Source organism: Astatotilapia calliptera, chromosome 20 (assembly GCF_900246225.1).
Source record: "Astatotilapia calliptera chromosome 20, fAstCal1.2, whole genome shotgun sequence".
NCBI classification, from domain to species: Eukaryota; Metazoa; Chordata; class Actinopteri; order Cichliformes; family Cichlidae; genus Astatotilapia; species Astatotilapia calliptera.
The window spans coordinates 28,170,102-28,187,827 of record NC_039321.1 but is presented as its reverse complement, the minus strand read 5'-3'; the positions used below and the strand labels follow the sequence as shown (position 1 = coordinate 28,187,827).

At 44.7% G+C, this 17,726-nt stretch overlaps 1 protein-coding gene across 2 annotated transcripts; it reads right to left on the bottom strand.

The window, feature by feature from the left end:
* Window positions 1-773: 773 nt before the first annotated feature.
* fignl2 (fidgetin like 2) lies at window positions 774-14,312 on the bottom strand. 2 transcript variants are annotated; one of them, XM_026154513.1, is made up of 3 exons: window positions 14,224-14,312; window positions 12,710-12,850; window positions 774-3,693 (listed from the first exon to the last, which is right to left on the bottom strand). In XM_026154513.1, the coding sequence occupies exons 2-3, from the start codon at window positions 12,732-12,734 to the stop codon at window positions 1,652-1,654; spliced, it is 2,067 nt and encodes a 688-aa protein (XP_026010298.1). In that variant the 5' UTR covers window positions 12,735-12,850; window positions 14,224-14,312; the 3' UTR covers window positions 774-1,651. The 2 variants fall into 2 exon arrangements, with proteins under 2 accessions (XP_026010298.1, XP_026010299.1); XM_026154514.1 differs by lacking the exon at window positions 12,710-12,850.
* Window positions 14,313-17,726: the final 3,414 nt, after the last annotated feature.

Sequence of the window (17,726 nt, the reverse complement as noted above, 5' to 3'; positions counted from 1 at the left end):
GAAATATTACATCATTCTGTTTATACCTCCTCAGGACCATGGCAACAGTCTAATGCACACAACCTCTGCTGCTGCAGACAAAAGACGGGTTTTTCCCACTTATTAAAACAACCACAGAGCTGCTGGGAAAGGGGAGATTGCTTTGGATTGTCTACATATGTAATATGTACACATCAGCTGTGAATTTTTATACTTTGGGATTTGTTAAAAGCTACACATACTTCTCAAAACTCGTCTTTTTGGATGGCATCTTGTGCTTCGTCGTAGGTGATTGTGTGTGTTTATTGTATTTACAGTTTCAAGTGATGTTACGCAGCAGTGAAATCATAAAGCAGACATGCATATGCAGGATGTGTAAACACTAGATATCACAGATTTTTGCAAGCAGTTTGTCCAACAAAAAAGGAATATTTTCTGTATTCTACATAGCATTTCTTCAACACAATCGTCACTTCACCATAAACTACAATAAAAATAAAGGTTATAAGAACAGGGAAAAAAATGTATATATTCATATATAATAATACATGGATTTATGGCATCAAAAATCCTTTGAAATACCTGAATTACATTCAATGTTACTCTTTGTAGCAGATTCAAGTTTCTCTCCCGAGGTAAAAGCCTCGTTGAAGTGGGTACTACAAGACCGTCAGGTTTCCCCTCGCACCTTTATCTCACGCTCCGCCACTCTCTACTAAGACCCTACGATTACATACATTCTTTATTTCATATTTCTGAGGTAAAATTCTTCCTGAGCATTTCAAACATGACTACATACTACAAAAAAAAAAAAGCAGTAAGTGAAATCAAAAAAACAGACATGCTGAAGGAGAAGCTGGATGTGCAGGTGGATTAATGTGGCTCTAATTGAAGATTTCGAGGGAAACTGGACTTAAGGCGGAATGTGAATAATACAAAATTAAGTATGTGATCTTTAACATGACAGGAAATAAAAGATGCAGAATAGTAAGGAGAAGCTGCTGTTTCGTGATTTGGTAACAAGCTGTCAACATCAATACACCGATGTGAAGAACCAGCCCATTTGGAGAAATTTGAGACTACTGCTGCTTTTGTATTTGGTTTAACAAGTTTTTTTGGTCAAAACTGGTTTGCTGAAATGTTGCAGATCCCAAGCCCTTTGCACTGAATGATTAGTGGCAATTCAATGAGTAAATCAACATTTGGAAAGCATGGAAGTGGACTGGTAATAAATAGGATCCTGAGAGTAGCAGCCAAGGGGGAGGGGGGAGGGATTTTCCAAACCCTGATTATCCATAAGCTTGGACCGCTTCACCTTGCAACAAATAATTGATTTTGTCCTGGACCCAGGCTAATCAGGATCTCTGAGTCATAAAACAGCTATCTGATTTTCCCATTGGCCAAACTACTAATACACTTAAACAAGCCCCATCCTTATTTTCTTTGGGAAAAACAAAATATTGCGGGTATTTACAGCAAAACAAAAACAGCACATCATTGCATGCTTCTGCCAGTGAAACAACCTTGTCATCTCTCCCATGTTTGTGAGCTTCTCTGGCTCTTTTGGCTGAATAATCTGTAATTACAAAAAACAAAAACATTCCAAAGGCTTTCTATGCCGATGCAGAGACAGGGTCATAATGCAGTCCGAGTACTGGGACTGGCTGCTTTCTCAGTGGCTATACATCTTGCTCCACTCTACACAAGTGTCCAGTTCCTTTGCGGTGGTGTGTGGCCGCACCTTGCAGAAGGCATTCTCGAAGTCTGTAAAGTCGGGGGGTTTGCTGGACGTGGTGAGGCCGTGCATGGCTCCATTTGAGGAGGATGCTGACGAGAGCACCTGCTGGCTGAGCTGCAGCAGCTCCCGCACAGTGAAGCCCTCCGTGCGCTGCAGCACACTGTTCAGCTCCCTCTCGCTCAGGCTGAAGCCCTGGGGCGACAGAGCCTGCAGCAGCACCTCTCTGCGCAGAGCCACATCTGGTAGGCCGACGTGGTATCGCTTAGCAAAGCTCCGATGGACAGCATCTTGCAGCAGATCTGGCCTTCCAGTGGCGCATACGAGAATCACCAGACCTGTGGTCCCCACCTGAGCTTTCTCCAGGGTGCTCAGCAGTACCTGCCTAAGGCCCTCCTCTTCCATGGCTTCCACCTGACTAAGTAGCACAACTGAGGGTTGCCGTGCCCCCGCCACCTGCAACAGAGACCCCAGAATGTGTTCTGCCTCAGGCTTCCCTTTAGAGGCCAGCATGGTTCCACTCAAACGGTAGAAGGAGGCCCCTAACTGCGAAGCCAGTGAGCGAGTCAATGTCGTCTTACCCCCTCCTCTGGGGCCGAACAGCAGGACGGCTCTTGGTGGCTGCACCACTGGACTTGGCCTCAACACGGGCCACATCAGGTCCTCCTCCAGGGCAGCTTTGACATGTGTGAGTCCAGCCAGCTCACCCCAGCCCAATGCGGGGATGCAGTCCAATAACTCCCCATTGATGAGGTCTAACAGCCGCGGGTCTGGACTCTTCATAGCCTCAGCAGTTGGAGCACATAATGGAGGGTGTTTGACAGCCTGGGAATGCTGCTGCTGCTGCTGGGTGAATCCCTGTTCTGTCATGCCATTCTCCCCCGTCATGCCTGTTGGAGGGCTGTACTGCCCTGCCGCCCCAAACTGAGGAGACACCAAGGGCTGAGAGGAGGGCTTACTGGGCTTGAAGGTCTGAGGGTCTGTGCTGCCTGAACTACTGAAGCCATTTCCATGGCAATCCGTTTTATCATTCACACTGTAGGGTGAGCTTCCCCCAGCCTTCACAGGGTCATAGCTGTATTTCCTGTACCGCGACCGGTCCCCACTCTCATCATCTTCAACACCCATCTCAAAGGCTTTTCTTTTCAATGTCCCTCCAGATTCAGATGTCCCAAGGCTTGTGCTCTGATAACTATAGCTGCCTCCTACCACAGTGGGCCTTGAAGGAACAGGGGTAGGGGCCGGTAGACCTGAGGGGAGGTAAGTCGAAGAAGGGTGGCTGTAGCCAGGAGCAAGGCTGGTCTGAGGAGGGTATGTGCTGGGGGGGTAGTTGTAGACTGGCGTGGCAGGGCTATAGCTGGGCACAAGAGTGGGAGTCGATTGGAGAGTGTGGAGAGAGGCAGGGGGAAGTGCTGCGTTGGGTTGCGGACAAAAACCTGAGGAAAGATAGGTGCCATTGTAGCGAGAGGGGTACTCAGTGGACCCACTGCAGGAGCTGCTACCACTGTAACCTGAGTCTGAAAGGTTACTGTTCAATACTGACACGCTGCCAATCCCCGGAGGGCCCGTGGACGTGGCTGCAGTCTTGGGCCCCGAATGGCTGTCATGGCCTCCAGGAGGCCCCAGGGGATAGGCTTCAGTGCTGTGCGTCAGTGGCCAAGGCTCCAGCTCAGTCTTTTGGTTATTTAGGCTCCCAAAGGCCCCAGACTCTGGATAGGTGCCCACAGCAGAAGGCCGGTCATATGGCGAGTCCAGCACGCCGGCATACTTCTCAGCATAGCGCTTCAACAAGTTGGAGGCTGTAAGGGCAGAGATGTCGTCATTGGCCCAGGCGTAGTTGTAGGAGCTGCGGCTACGGCCAGAGTAAAATTCTGACTTGTGGGCGGGAGAGGAGGTGGTGGAGGAGACGTCCAGGTGCTGCTCAGGCCACTGGCTGAGGGACTGGGCATGCTCTGGGTTCCAGTGCATCTTTAACAGGCCTGATAGAAACAAAACAAAAAAAACAGTAAATAAAAGTTATATTTTTCTTCTAAGTAGACTTGCATCAGAAAAATCATTACACTTTAAATTTAGACAGGAAAGCCTGAAGTTTATTGGTCATCATATAAGTTCATCTATGGCCATGTTTTTCTCCACAGTAGGCGTTTACATGGGCATCTGGGTGCAGTAACAGCAAGACTTTCCATGATCTTAACCATGGTTTTATTTATTTATTTATATTTAAAACACACAAAGAAAGTGTCAGAATGCCTAAAATTCAGTTTTTCATTTTAATTTTTAATTTGTGGGCAAACCGGGGGGGAACTGATCAGTGGGTTGGATGTGTTGTTTCGCACTTTCCCAGCTTATGTTGGCGTAGCGATAAGATCCCACTACTATTGCCTGTACTGCTAGCATCTGCAGATCTCCCAGAGGAGCTATTGTTATCTCCCTGTGCATGTTGCTCTGAATGCCTGCTCTCTTCGCCCTGCCCCCCCACGTACCACCCACCAATCCACCCACCCACCGTACACCAGAGCTCCAAAGGCCCAGTGGCCGGCTGGACACGGGGAGGGGAGAAATGAACAAGGGTGTGTGTGTGTGTGTGGACAGTGGTGTGGAGAGAGTGAGAAAGAAAGCAAGAAAGAAAGGGGGGTGGGTGGGTTTGGAAATGCAGCATAGTGTGCTATTCATCAGCACAGTCTCCTATGGAACATTGGGAAAGTGGAATGCCTGTTCCTCTGGCTGACTTCAGCAGTGGTCTAATTGATCATCGCTGAGTTAACAGGACAGAGATGAGCAAGAAAAATCTGTTTTTCATGTTTCCCCTCATGCAATGGATATAATTAACAATGTTTAAAAGCTGGTTTAAAAAAAACAAAATCACAATCTTATAATTATAGGATTGTTCATTTCATGAAGAGTGCTGCATCTTGCTGAGGCACTAGCTTGACATTCCACACATAGCTTGGCATTACTGAACTGTCATGATTTACCCCAAGGTGAGGACTACGTCAGTCACAAACCGGGAGGTAAAAGGGAATATGGCGAAAGTCATCATTGCTGCCGTCTCTGCCTTTCCTTCAGCGGACGCCTGATGATTCATTATTCATGGCTGTCTGTGTGTGTGGAGCCAGGACTCTTATTGCCATTTAAATCAAAGCTCAATATCCACAGTCCAAGATTAGAAGCTGCTGCTCTCTTGGTCTCTAGCTCACTCCCAAACTTTGGCCTCCCTCCTTACCCAATTTCCAAACCTCCGCGTGTGTGTTTTCAGATTACGCCTGTTTATTCAGTCAGATGAGACCGGCAGACCAGATGGCCATTGGATTATCATGTCCTTCATATTCAAATGCACTGCCTTAAGTTCTCAATGGCCAAACCAGTTCAAGCGCTTCCCTAAGCTTCACCCAACCCACAGAGCCTCACACCCACGGCCACAAGATGTACAAGAACAGTCTTGCACTGTGTTCACTTCTATTTTTAAAAACATGCTGAAGACATTGGCTTGTCCACACCCAGATGACCACTTTTTTTTTTTTTTGGTCTGACTTGCAGGTCTTTGTCCAGGCTGCAGAAACCATATACATGTCCTGCAGGCCCTTCCCATCTGCAGCCCAACCAGTTTGTGAGCAGCCCCAATAATGGGGCCTGTGTGTGACAGAGATGGATGAGAGCCCAGGGGAGCTCATAAAACCTGCAGTGGGAGGGAGGGATGGTAAAGGCAGGGATGGAGGCAGGGAGGGGAAAGAGTGGACAGCAGGCACTTCGTCCTTTCTAAGCAGACTTGCGCAGACATTAGAGGACTCAGTGAGGCGGGCTAACTGCTGTCCTCTCCATCATTAGAGTAGTTCTAATACAGGATGGTACACTACCCCGCTGACCGGAGTAATGACCAGCTGCCCGTAACTGAAAAACCAATTCACTGTTAAATCTGAGCGTTATTATAATTCTTCCACAGAGCGATGCGAGTGATCATTCACCCCTGATGAAAACAGCGGGGTTGCTGAGCAGTTTAGCGTCCCATGCAATTAGATCTTTCCCAGTGCTGGACTGTGGTTTTAGTAGTAGGAGTAGTAGCACTCCACAATGAACTGAGCGAGCGCTAATCTACACTTCTGCTTAAATCAGAGCCATCGCGCAGATTAATTCACTGGAGGGACGGGAAGAAACCTAAGATTAGAAGTAGGAAATCAGGACAATGTGGACATACTGTGGATAGCAGTGCAATCATTAGATTAACTTCAATACATGCTTTAATGCGATGCTGGGTTGTGACATAGAAGCATTAGCGCTGCTAATGCAATCACTAAATGTTGTAATCCATTTGCAAGTAACACTGATGAGCTGATATTTTTATTTATGCGCCACCATCCCCTGAACTCCGTCTCATATAAAAGACGACTTTTATGATTTGAATATTGTTTACAAATATGAATCCAATACAATCGAAGCTTTTCTTCATGCTAACAATACAAAGTAAAGCTCCTCTGTGATCTAAATATAAAGTGTGTAATGTTTTCTCTTTCATCACTTACGCTGTTAAATTTAAAGTGAATAAAAATCACTTGCAGTGACCAAGTTCAATATACACAGATAATGACATGGCTCTTCTGTTGACCGAGTGCGACTGAGTGTGGGGAGGTTGATAAGAACCTTCTGTGTATGCATATAAAACTTCCCACTGTTTGTGTGTGTTCTTGGCCCCAGGAGAGACAGATGTTCTGACCGCCTTACTGTCTGTGCGGCCATTGTGGCGGACGACCATCCAGCAGACGTGCACGGATCGGACAATCCAGTTGGCCCTGAGACAAAGCCTAAAGGATCCTATTGTCAGGGCCCTGTCTAATTATGGAAATCTTATTAATCTATTCAGCAGCAGTCTACTGACAGCTTTTGTGTCAGCCTGGGATTTATTGAGGAACTTGTGTGAGCTGCATCCCATTGTAGGAGTGTGTGTGATGAAGACAGTGGCACAGCTCACTTCAGCAGAGACCAGCTTTCCTTTGAGGAGGCCCTAAAATTAAAATTAGACTACTTATGCCAAACGGGGGAGCGTGTGGGGAGTGCTGTGATTTCTGCCCTCAAATGCTCAGATCTGCCACCTGCAAAGTCACAGAGTCTCCTGTTGACTGGCTGAAACTGAAGTAGCTCGTGGCCCATAAAGGCTGGTATCGCTCTCGACTGCGTTGTGGTTTCCTATAAAATAAGTATCAGTGAGTGAGGTGAAACCTTATCTTGGCTGGAAGCCCCGAGACGGAGGGCTCCAGTGCCATTTCACAGCTCCCCTGAGGTTGCTGCTCCCCCCCTCTTTTCCATTCCCGGCACTTTTGTTTTCCCGGCCTCGAGGAACAAAACGGACACGGATGCAACAAGCCTTCTGGGACTGTGGGCCGCTTGTAAACAAGAGAGCTTTGGATCAATTTAATCTGGGATATATTCAGAGTTCAGCTCCGCCCCATCCACAGACCAGAAAATAAATACATCTACACAACACCAAAGTTAATGCATTTGTTACATTGTTTCTAATATTTTATTTATTAACAAGAAAAGCTAAGCTGATAGAAATGATTGCTTAAATAAACTTAAAATTTGCAGTCTTGGTAATATAAAGAGTTACCCTCCAAGTCTGGCCAGCTATTCTACCTGAAAGTAAACATGAAAAAGTAGACTTGATGCCTAAAACAAAATTATTTCAATACCTATGAACAAAAAGTTGCAGAGAGCACAGTGTCAAATTGTTCTGAGAATGCTGCTCCGGCTGTTGTGGCAGTGTGTCAGGAATTCAATTGAGACAACTTCTCAGAAAACAGCCACTTCAAAAAGGGAGAAGAAAAAAAAGCTTAAAAGGGGCGCAGTCACACAAAGCACCGCACACCGATATTGCAAAAGGGGAATGAAAGTGGAGAAGGGCAAAGTGTGACGGGCGTTGTGTTTGTGCTGATAAAGCACAAAGTTGATGTTCCAATGACCACATCAGTCGGGACGTGTTCAGCGAGCACAACCTGATCGATGAGTTATTGGACAAAACTCACGCTTGGCACTTATACATATGTAAGACAGACTTTTTCCCTTTTTCGTCTGAACTCTTTAAACACAACTGCTCGTTTTCAAAACCCAACACATTGCTTTGAATAGGAAATCTCCCAAATGATCATCAGTTTAGCACGCAAACCACGAAGCAACTGAAAATCTCTTATGTATGTATGTTATCTTGATTTGCTGTTTCAAGCCCTTGAAGTCCTCTGCTCTCAAGTTCACTATGATTTATGATACTAATATCAAGCAGGGCATTCTTTCTAGGCTGTATGCTGCTGCATGCTACCGGTGTGTCGTAAAAACACCAATCGGAGACACCGGCCACATTTCACAGCCTAGCTGGTGGACAGAGTAGAAAATTGTCTCTGGACGTTTTCACACTTTGGTATGAAATACACATTTTATCAGCCCCTTGCACAGTTCAGACCTGAAGACGGTGATAAAGATAATAAATTCCTGCCATAAATTTTGGATTATTTCGTACGACACTCGCGTTACACCGTGTCGAGTCACCCTGTGCATTATTACCCCACAGTCGCAGAGGAGCCTCTGTGATTGTGTGGGGTATTGCCAAAACGCCGTTAGAGGTCGGCTCTTCGGACCCTCGTCGACCCACGTTAAAACGGGGATAATGCGCACCCGACCAGCGGGGATCATCATATATCAGGCATGCATAATTGGAGATTGCTGAGGAAAATTATTATAAATCTAATTCTCAGTCGCAGGCCTGCTATCACTCAAATGAAACACAATCCCGCGCTAGGCCTCTCGCTGCATCTGGCTCATCTGCTCCCTCTTCATGTCCCTAAAAAGATGTAATAACAGAAGAGTGCGGGAGCTCTGTTGGGGAGTTTTCACACCTGCTGCCCAGAGCGCGAGCAGACGCAGCTCTTTTCAAAGACGCCTCACCAGTACACTCCCAGGAGGACAGAGCCCATCTCCTGCAGTGGCATTGAGGGATGTCCTCTGTGAGTTTTTTGTGTGTATGTGTGTCTCTATCTCTATACTTTCATCTTTCTGTGGATAGAGCTATCTGCACTCCATGCATCAGAATGACAGTTTGACTTACTCCTTTTTTGTTTCACCCTCCTCTGGGATTGTTCCAGGCCAGCTGTCAGAAGAGTTTTTGTCAGCGTGTGAAGCTAATATTACTTCATGAGAGGATAAGGACAAAATGACCAAAGTGTGTGCGGCTTTTTAAACTTAATGATACAATTTTAATACCTTTGTAATGCCATGTAACTAGGATAAGTGAAAAAAATAAATATCGATTCAAAATAAAACAAAAGGGTAAATTAGAGGCAGATTAATGTTCTGTGGCATTAAAAGTTGCTATTTTAAGCAGAGTGGATGGAGGTGGAGCAGCGGCCAAACTACCTGATGGCATTTTGCTAAACATTGATTAATTGACAAACGTGTTTAGAATTGCTAATGAGAGTGCAGCAAAATGCAAAGTCCTGCCTGAGAGCGAGCACGCTCATTTTGCGCTGCTTTTCTCAGCACTCTCCAAAACTAGAAAGCCTCCAGAATAATTGCTGGATGCGTCACTTCATGCTCGTAATTTTAGAAACAACTCCCCCATCCCCCGTGCCTGCTAATGCACGTCCACAAATGGCAGCGGTCCGTCGACCCCCCACCCGCCTTCCCTTCAAGAAGGAAAAAAACAAAAAACAAAACAAAAACAAAAAACAAAAAAAACAGGGTCCCTATTTTCTGTGACTACAGGCTGGCTTTAGGTCATTGTGTCCACTAATATATCAAAGAACAGCTGTCCTAAGGCTCTGTGATGACCAATCACCCCTTCCATCTGTCTCACCCACCCAATCTCTCTCTCGCTCCATCTCCTCCTCTTCAGCTCTGTCTTTTCCCTCCAATCTCCTATCTGTGTTTCTCCGCTTCTCCACCTCCCTTATTCCCCCACATTCCCACTGAGCATCTTGCATCCCCCCCTCTTTTCTATCCAAATCCCTTGGTCCCTCTGTGCTCTGAGCTTATACTCGCGGCACATGGACAGCTTTGGGATTTGTTGTTTTCTGTTGGTACACACACACAAATTAGAGAAAGCTCGAGTGACATTCCACAGCCTCTCTTCTTTCTAGCAGAGCGTTTTCTGGACATTAGACTACAAACACCTACAAACACTCGAGACACGACAATTAAAGTATGTTATTTCTCAAGTGTAGTAATTTAGTAATTAGCTCTGCTGGTGTGGAAGATGTGTCACATTGTCGAGCTCTGAATTCTGCTGCCTCAGGAATCCAGTTCAGCGCTGCCACCCGAATGAGCCTCACCACCCTGCTTCTTAATTGGACCCTTAATGGGAGCGGAGGCCTCCTTAATGAGCTGATAAACCCGTAGAGAGACAAACCACAGAGCCCGTGAACTCACAGGGCCTGGGTTCCTAACCTTCTTTTCTTGTGGACGTAGACGCAAACGCACACAAACACGCACGCACACACTCTGGTGGCTAATTGGAACACATTCACACCCAAACTAATGATCCTAGCACTTATTCGCACACACTTTAGGCTGTGTGTTTACTCAAGGGCCTCACAGACCTCCTTCTACTGCACCACTCATACCACTCTGCCTACAATAGAGATACGCGCTGGCACGGCCCTCCAACCTCCTCCTTCAGGAGCCGGGATGAGATCTAGTCTTTTTTCCTCCATACAAAAACGCTCCATGACTTGCCGGAGTCATTCACAAAGACACTCACACAAAACACAAAAACAGAGCAAGAGAGAGAAAGGAGAGGGGTCAGTCAGAGGAGAGAGCTATAAAAACTGGCAGATCTGGGCTCTTGTGTGTAGTCGCTCTGGGAGTGTGTGTTTGTATATATGTGTGTGCGCATGCATTCTGTTTTAAAAGAAAAGGTACTGCTACACCAGCAGGGGCCCCCAGCAACAAGAGTTAGGGCACTCTTGGGTTGGCGGCCTGGGACTGATTTAAGAGTGTGTTTGAAGTGCAGATTACAGATTCTTTGCACCAAATCCCTCCAGGAGTATCCATGGCCCCTGGAATCTCTCTCAGGTTTCTCCGCAGGTCCGGCCATAGCTGCTCACCCCAGCTTGAAGTATTCTGGACTGGCCGGAGACGGGGACAAGGGCTGAACAGGCTAATATAGAATCAGACACTCAGACACCGAATAATTATGACATCTTATTCATTAAGTCGAAGTGGTTCTGATTCCCCCCCCCCCCCCCCCCCCCTTTAAACTCTGTGTCGGTGTACCTGTCCTAAGCACATGTCACCTTGTTTGTGTTCATACAAGGGGACTTGACTCAGAACAGAAATGCCAACAGCAGGAGTCAGAAGTAGCACTGGGAAGCTGGAATGCTCCACATTCCCACAAAGGGGATTCCAACATGGAAGTGAGAGTCTTCACATGCACTGCACATACTCAGCGTCCTTATCTAAAAGACAGTACGCCGAGACATCACATTCAAGCACAGGGGCATATTTGTGTGTCACGCTTGGTCTGAGAATAAACGGCAAAGCCTACCGAACACTGCTGCACATGCTCATACAATCCCCTGTGTGAACTTTGCATGCACAAATACTAGCAGGCCGCTCTGAAATGAGCTCGCCGCTGCAGAAACACTGCAGAACAGAAATGCACCACACATGAAAACCCATCAAGCTGTTGATCTGAGAAGATGAAAAGAAGCACTGTGTGTCCTGATCACAACAGCAAGCCACACACAGAGGCCCACAAAGCCTAAAACATAATGTACCGGAAGAGTCCTATGAAGGACCAACAGTGTGTCATCTCCGAAGGCATGCTTACTATTCCACCATCACTTTGTGACATTCTTAGACTCGCTGTCCATTTCAGCAGCGCCGAGTATAACTAGTGAGTGTGGACCCGCAGGTTGCAGGGAACTAAAGGAGTAACCTGCGAAACAGGCCTTTCAAATGCACGGCCAAACTCGGTCTAATTAGGGTCTGAACTATAAACAGCGTTTAATCAAAAAAATTAAAAAAATTCTGGGAGCTGGCAATATTTCAACCACGAGCCACTTGTGAATGGACCGGTTTCAAAACAAAAACGAGAGGTCAGCTACTTATTTGGGCATTTAGAGGGTGAAATCCACCAAAAGCAAACAAACAGCCATGGTTACTGTCAAACATCTGCTCGTGATGCTTTAATCAAACTCTGTTTTCCAGTTTGAATTCACACGCCCACGCGCTCGCCTACACTGCGACCGAAGCCACATTTAAAAACACAATCAAAAGTTCCTACAAACCATTTTTAAGTAATACTTTTTAAATTGACCTTTCCATGTGATTTCTCCTCCTTTTCTTGTAACTGTCAAGCCAATAATGTTCCTTTGAGGCCATTTAAAGAGATGGGAAAAAGGCGCTCGAGGCCGAGGCCACGGAGGCAGCCCCATGCTGGCCGGCAAACAATGCCGTTTCGGAGAGCCGGAGCACTGGACTCTGACTCAAATGAAACCTGGTGGGAGGGTGCAAAGGGGGAGACGAACACTGGACATGTTAGTTATTAGATCAGCATTGAAGGGAGAATAGAGAGAGGGGAGGAGGAAAAAGCAGAGAAGGCAGGAGGCCGTGTGTGCATGTGTGTGTGTGTGTGTGTGTGTGTAAGTAAAATGACACTTTGAGGACTGAAGGGTTTCTGTAGCTTAAACCATCAGCCCTCCAACCTCTTCCTCTCCCCATCTGTGTCTTCCGTCTGCTGATGAAACATTCACACAGGGCCAGTGCCCGGGGTTTAGCATTTCCACAACGCACGTCAAGCAGGAAAGGGAAAAAAAGAAAAGGAAAAAAAGCCCAACACGTTTCTGATTGCACGATCAACTGTCAATTCTTCCTCTGTTTGCAAACTACACAAACACGATGTTCGCTCCTGTGTATTTTTGGAACGGAGACTCATTGATTAAGGCAAAGTCCAAGTGAGGGAATGAGGCCGTTTGGTGTGCAGAGCAGATAGAGAGAAGGGTATAGTGTACTCACTATAAGGGACAATAGGACTCAGCATTCTGTGGAGCTGGTCTCAATAAGGAGGAAGGCTGTTTTGTGAATGCCAGCTAAGGTTAGTGCCCGTCCGGCTGTAGTCCATCACTGGCATGAGGTTGCACTGACAACAGAACAGCCCTGAGAGAGCGAGAGAGAGAGAAAAAGAGGTGAGGGAGTTACTGGCTGCTGCACTGTGTGGACACTCAAACGTCAACCAATGCTTGCAAGGCGAGCTCACAAGCCAACACGCATCCAAACACAAGATTGAACCGGAATTTGATGGAATTATTGACCATCCCAAGAGCCCGATCAGCGTAACAAGAACAGAATTCAAACTGATATAAACACAAACACACACACGCACTCAGTCTACCAAACTGAGGCGCACAAGGGCGTTCATTATAGGCAGGCATTAAGCTGATTGTGAGGCTGCATCCAGCCTCTAAAGAGGGCTTTCTAAATCTGCCTCACAAAAAGACTCATGCATACCATTGCTCTGTGCACTGGGGCAATAAAGACTGCATTCTTAGGACACAGAGCACTTTTGGAGCCGTACTAACAAAATGCAGGGGAAAGATATAGCCAAAGTTCCAGCTGTCCAGCTGTCCAAACACATCAGCTTCAGCTGTAAAATGATTTAAAATGTATTTTTAATGTGGAAATCTAAATATAACCAGCTATTGTTTTTGTCTACTTTCAAAGATAAAGCACATTAAATTACACCAAGTCTCTATTTAGGTTGAAAAGTCAAGTTGTGAAAGAAATTTTGATCACGCACCAACTCAAATCAGCTTAACCTTCTAGTTTTTATTATGCTTTTCTCATCTGGAGCACCTCTCTGAAAAAGCCGTGCAAATAAAATATTTCCATGAAAGTTTTTTCATTGAGCCTTTGGGGTCATTAATGCTTTCTGTGAAAACCACATCTGTAGAATCTACAGTTCATTTATAAGTCAAATATTAAAAGTCATAAATTACATAATCTCAGATATGTAAACCAAGTCTTAAACAACCGTTTTATTTAATGCTCTGTTAATACTTTTGGCAGCAGTCTGTTCGCTTTAAAACAAACCTATTAAATACAGATTTATATTCATAAATGTACTGTTCACATAGAAGAGAAATTACGCAATGACCACAAGGCTATCTGTGGACACCAACAGGCAACAACACAGTATCAGACTACAAACCCACTCTGCTCCGACTGACAGTCAACTTTTACCACTCAGCCCAGAATAACATGCACACTACAGCGGCAAACCACAGTTCCCACTTAAAGCAAACACTGCCCTGCATCAGCACAGGTCAGAGCGAGGCTGAAGGGAGAAGGCAGAGAAAGCTGAGTTTTCTCAAGGAAATGTCTCATGGTCCTTGGCCAAACAGGAGAGCTGTTTCAACACGCTCAGTTCCCGTCTTCCTCCAACTTCAGCCCGGCCAAGTCAAACAGCAGGGATAGCAGCGGGCTATGACAGCAGATAAACACATAGATGCAGAGAAGACAAGCAGTCTTACCTATTCATGCCTGCATGTCCTCCATCAGATCTGAAAGCGCTAGGATAATCCCTGGAGCAGACCAGACCTGCATGTGCACTGCTATGCTTTTTTCCCCACATATGGGACACAATTCGTCTCCCTCCCTCTCTCTCTCTCTCCCCCCCTCCCTCTCTCTCTCTCCCCCCCCCCTCCCTCCCTCTTTCTCTCCCTCGTCAGTGACAGAGCGAGCGCTCAGCTCCCCTCCCCCATGGATCTCCCATCCCCCTCCCCTCCTTCTCACTCTTTATGCTAAAAGTATTTAAGTAGGAAGAGAGATAGAGAATAAGGGGAGTGCAGCAGGGAGGGTGGGGGACTGACCAATCATCTTCTGAAGGAGGGCGAGCGTGAAGGTGCTCGCTCATAATGAAACCTGGACACGGAGGACAGCGGAGAGTTTTTATTTGGAGGGAAATGCCCAGGGTAAGTTTGGTTTGACATAGGAGGATTAGGAAAGCTCAACAGCGGTCAAATTGCAGTGAAAACACACCGAGGAGCGAGCTCTTATTTCTTCACTGGCTGACTGAAACAGACACTTGACAACTGATCCTTGAAAAATGATATTCATCGCTTATTACTAATTAAGAAAGTATTTCTCAAAAGCAGAATAATGCATCTTAGCCTGGTATGAGTGTATTATTATTATTTTCTATTTTTCAGCCAAGCTCCGAAAAAACAAAAACAAAAAAAGCAAAAATGCCTTCCAAAAATTCCTAAGCTGCCACACCCACACAACATCTTGTATGTAACACGAGGAAGACAATGTGGTTCAGCAAGCAGCCAGCTTGGAGGTATTTACTGATCAACTGCCACATTAGCCATACACCCACATCGCAGAAGACTTGTCTCCACAAAGCCCTGATGCACGACCATCACACCATACTTCACCATTCAGCACAGATAAGGTGACCTCGTGAACAAAGGTTCAGCTGAGTAGAGCCAGAAACAGAAATAGCTCAATAAACTTTGACCTTAGTATAACAGATTGGATTTATTATGGACAAATTAATGCAAGACTACAGCTGGAAACATCTGTCGAGCAACAGTCGCCACCGATACAAGCAATAAAAGCAATAAGCAGATCTCTACACATCTCCTGCACTGTTGTAGTTTATTTCTTTTATGTTTGCGTTGCTTAAAGGTCTTTAATTTATAAATGCAGGTTACATGGTTGATTGATAGATGTGCATCTTAAATGGAGGTTTAGCGTTTGTGAGAAAGAGCCAAAAGGAAGAACTAATTTATTAGCTCGCCACCGATTTTAAGGTTTGTGCCACAGCTGCACTAAATTAACAGTACTGGTAAATTACCAGACTCATTTTAAATGTTCCAGTAATTGTTAATCCACCAGTACATACAAGCTAAGGTAAATATAGTTACTGTTGTTAGCATGAATTTTCAGATTCACTGTTTAAAATAAATAAATAAATAAAAAATACAGTAAAGCACATTTTTTGATTAAGATACCAATTTAAATGTATTGCATATATTGCATTACTGCAGTTTAGCTAAAATTTGAGTATGAAAACATACATTCAGTTTGTTATTTGCCTAATAAACAAAATAATTTGTGGTTTAAACAAGTTTTCTAAAGATTTCTAAAATGTGTTTTTTTATGACAGGTGGCCCAATACATTTTTTATATGCACATCAGAAGATATATGTGGGGTTTTCTTGTTTTTGTTTGGGGTTTTTTCCCTTCTTAAATTATATTATATAAATTGGTTTAAAGGTTTAAAAAGTTAAAGAACTGAATCAAATAGAAAGAAGGCATTACTGACTGAAAAGGTGTAGGCTGAAGATTAGAGCAGAACTTTTACAGCTAATTTTCTAAAAGCTTTTTTTAAAACCATTTTAATTAATAGATTTAAACAAAACAAAGACCAAATAAATGAAAACTAAAACAATTAACAAAAACTAATCTTTCAAATATAGATCAATAATCATACTTCAGTCTTATATTCACCACTAATTTTTAAACCTTTTCAACATTTGAATAGTGAACTACAGTCTTAGAATAGAGTAGAATAGAATAGAATAATCCTTTAATTATCCCTCAAGGGGAAATTTGGTTGTAACAGCAGCCAAAAAGACAAATATACAAACAAACAGTACACAGGACACAGAACAGAAACATACACAATTTTTCTTACATATTTACATAAAGGACAATGGTTACTATAAACAGAGAGTACTGTACAGTTATTAAATTAAATAAAAATAATTACAGGTAAGAGGCAAACCAGGTTGTAGTGCGAATTGGTTAATTAACTAACTTGTAAACATCTATGTTTGTTGGGAGCAGTTCAGAGTCTGACAGCTGCAGGGAGGAAGGACCTGCGGAAACCCTCCTTCATGCATCGAGGATGCAGCAGTCTGTCACTGAAGGAGCTCTGCAGTTCAGCAACATCTACATGCATGGGGTGGGAGACTCTGTCCATCAGAGATGTTATTTTGGCCAGAGTCCTTCTGTCTCCCACCACCTGTACTGGGTCCAGGGTGCATCCCAGAACAGAGCTGGCCTTCCTAATGAGTTTATCCAACCTCTTCCTCTCAGCTGCCGATAAACTGCTGCTCCAACATACCACACTGTAAAAAATGACAGATGCCACCAGAGTCATAGAATTAATTGTCCCTTTATAACAATTGAAATGTCTGATTAACAAAGACTACTGAGAAATACAATTAAGTGCAATATTACTTCCAAAAAAACATTGGGCCATAACAATTCAGTGTTCTGCTGGAAAAAGTTACATCCTAGCCTTCTGACACATATACTAACCAGACAATTTACAGATCTAAGGATCCCGATAAAGAACCCAATGCCTTAACCCTTCATCAGACCCCTCCCAGATTCCAGTCCGCCAACCATGCAACCCACTGGACATGCCACAATAGGTCAGGTCTGCTTTGATGACGATAAGGCAGGTGGGATTTATGTCGTGGTAGACATGAAAAATATGTTCCACTAATGATGGTTTCAAAAGCACATTCTGCTAATGAGCAGACACGATAAACAGTTTAGATACCCAGTCGCTTCATCTTATTTGTAATCAAACATTATTGCAGTTGGACCACATCTGAGGGGAAGTTGTAAAAAGCATAATCCACTACAATAAAGACAGCAAAGGTCAACACAAAAACTGCAAGAAAAGAGTAGCTCAGCCTCCTAACTCCCAAATCAGCCCAGCATCTGGGGGCAAGATGCACCAGAAGAAGTGGCCCAATACACAGAAGTCCTACTTGGCACAGGACCTAAAAATCAGTTGCCATTGTCCTGGTTCCAGACACCAGAGTAAACCGCAGAGGTCTTTTGTGTACACCCCAATGTAGTGAAACCTGTGTAAAAGTAGGCAGATGGTTTTCATGTTGTGGCTGAGAAGTGAATATTCCAGTCACTTGTAGCAGAACCAGATGGACTGCTTATAAGTAGCATCAAGGGAGCTACTAAGTAAGTAAAGTTGCACAGGTTGGTCTTAAGCTTC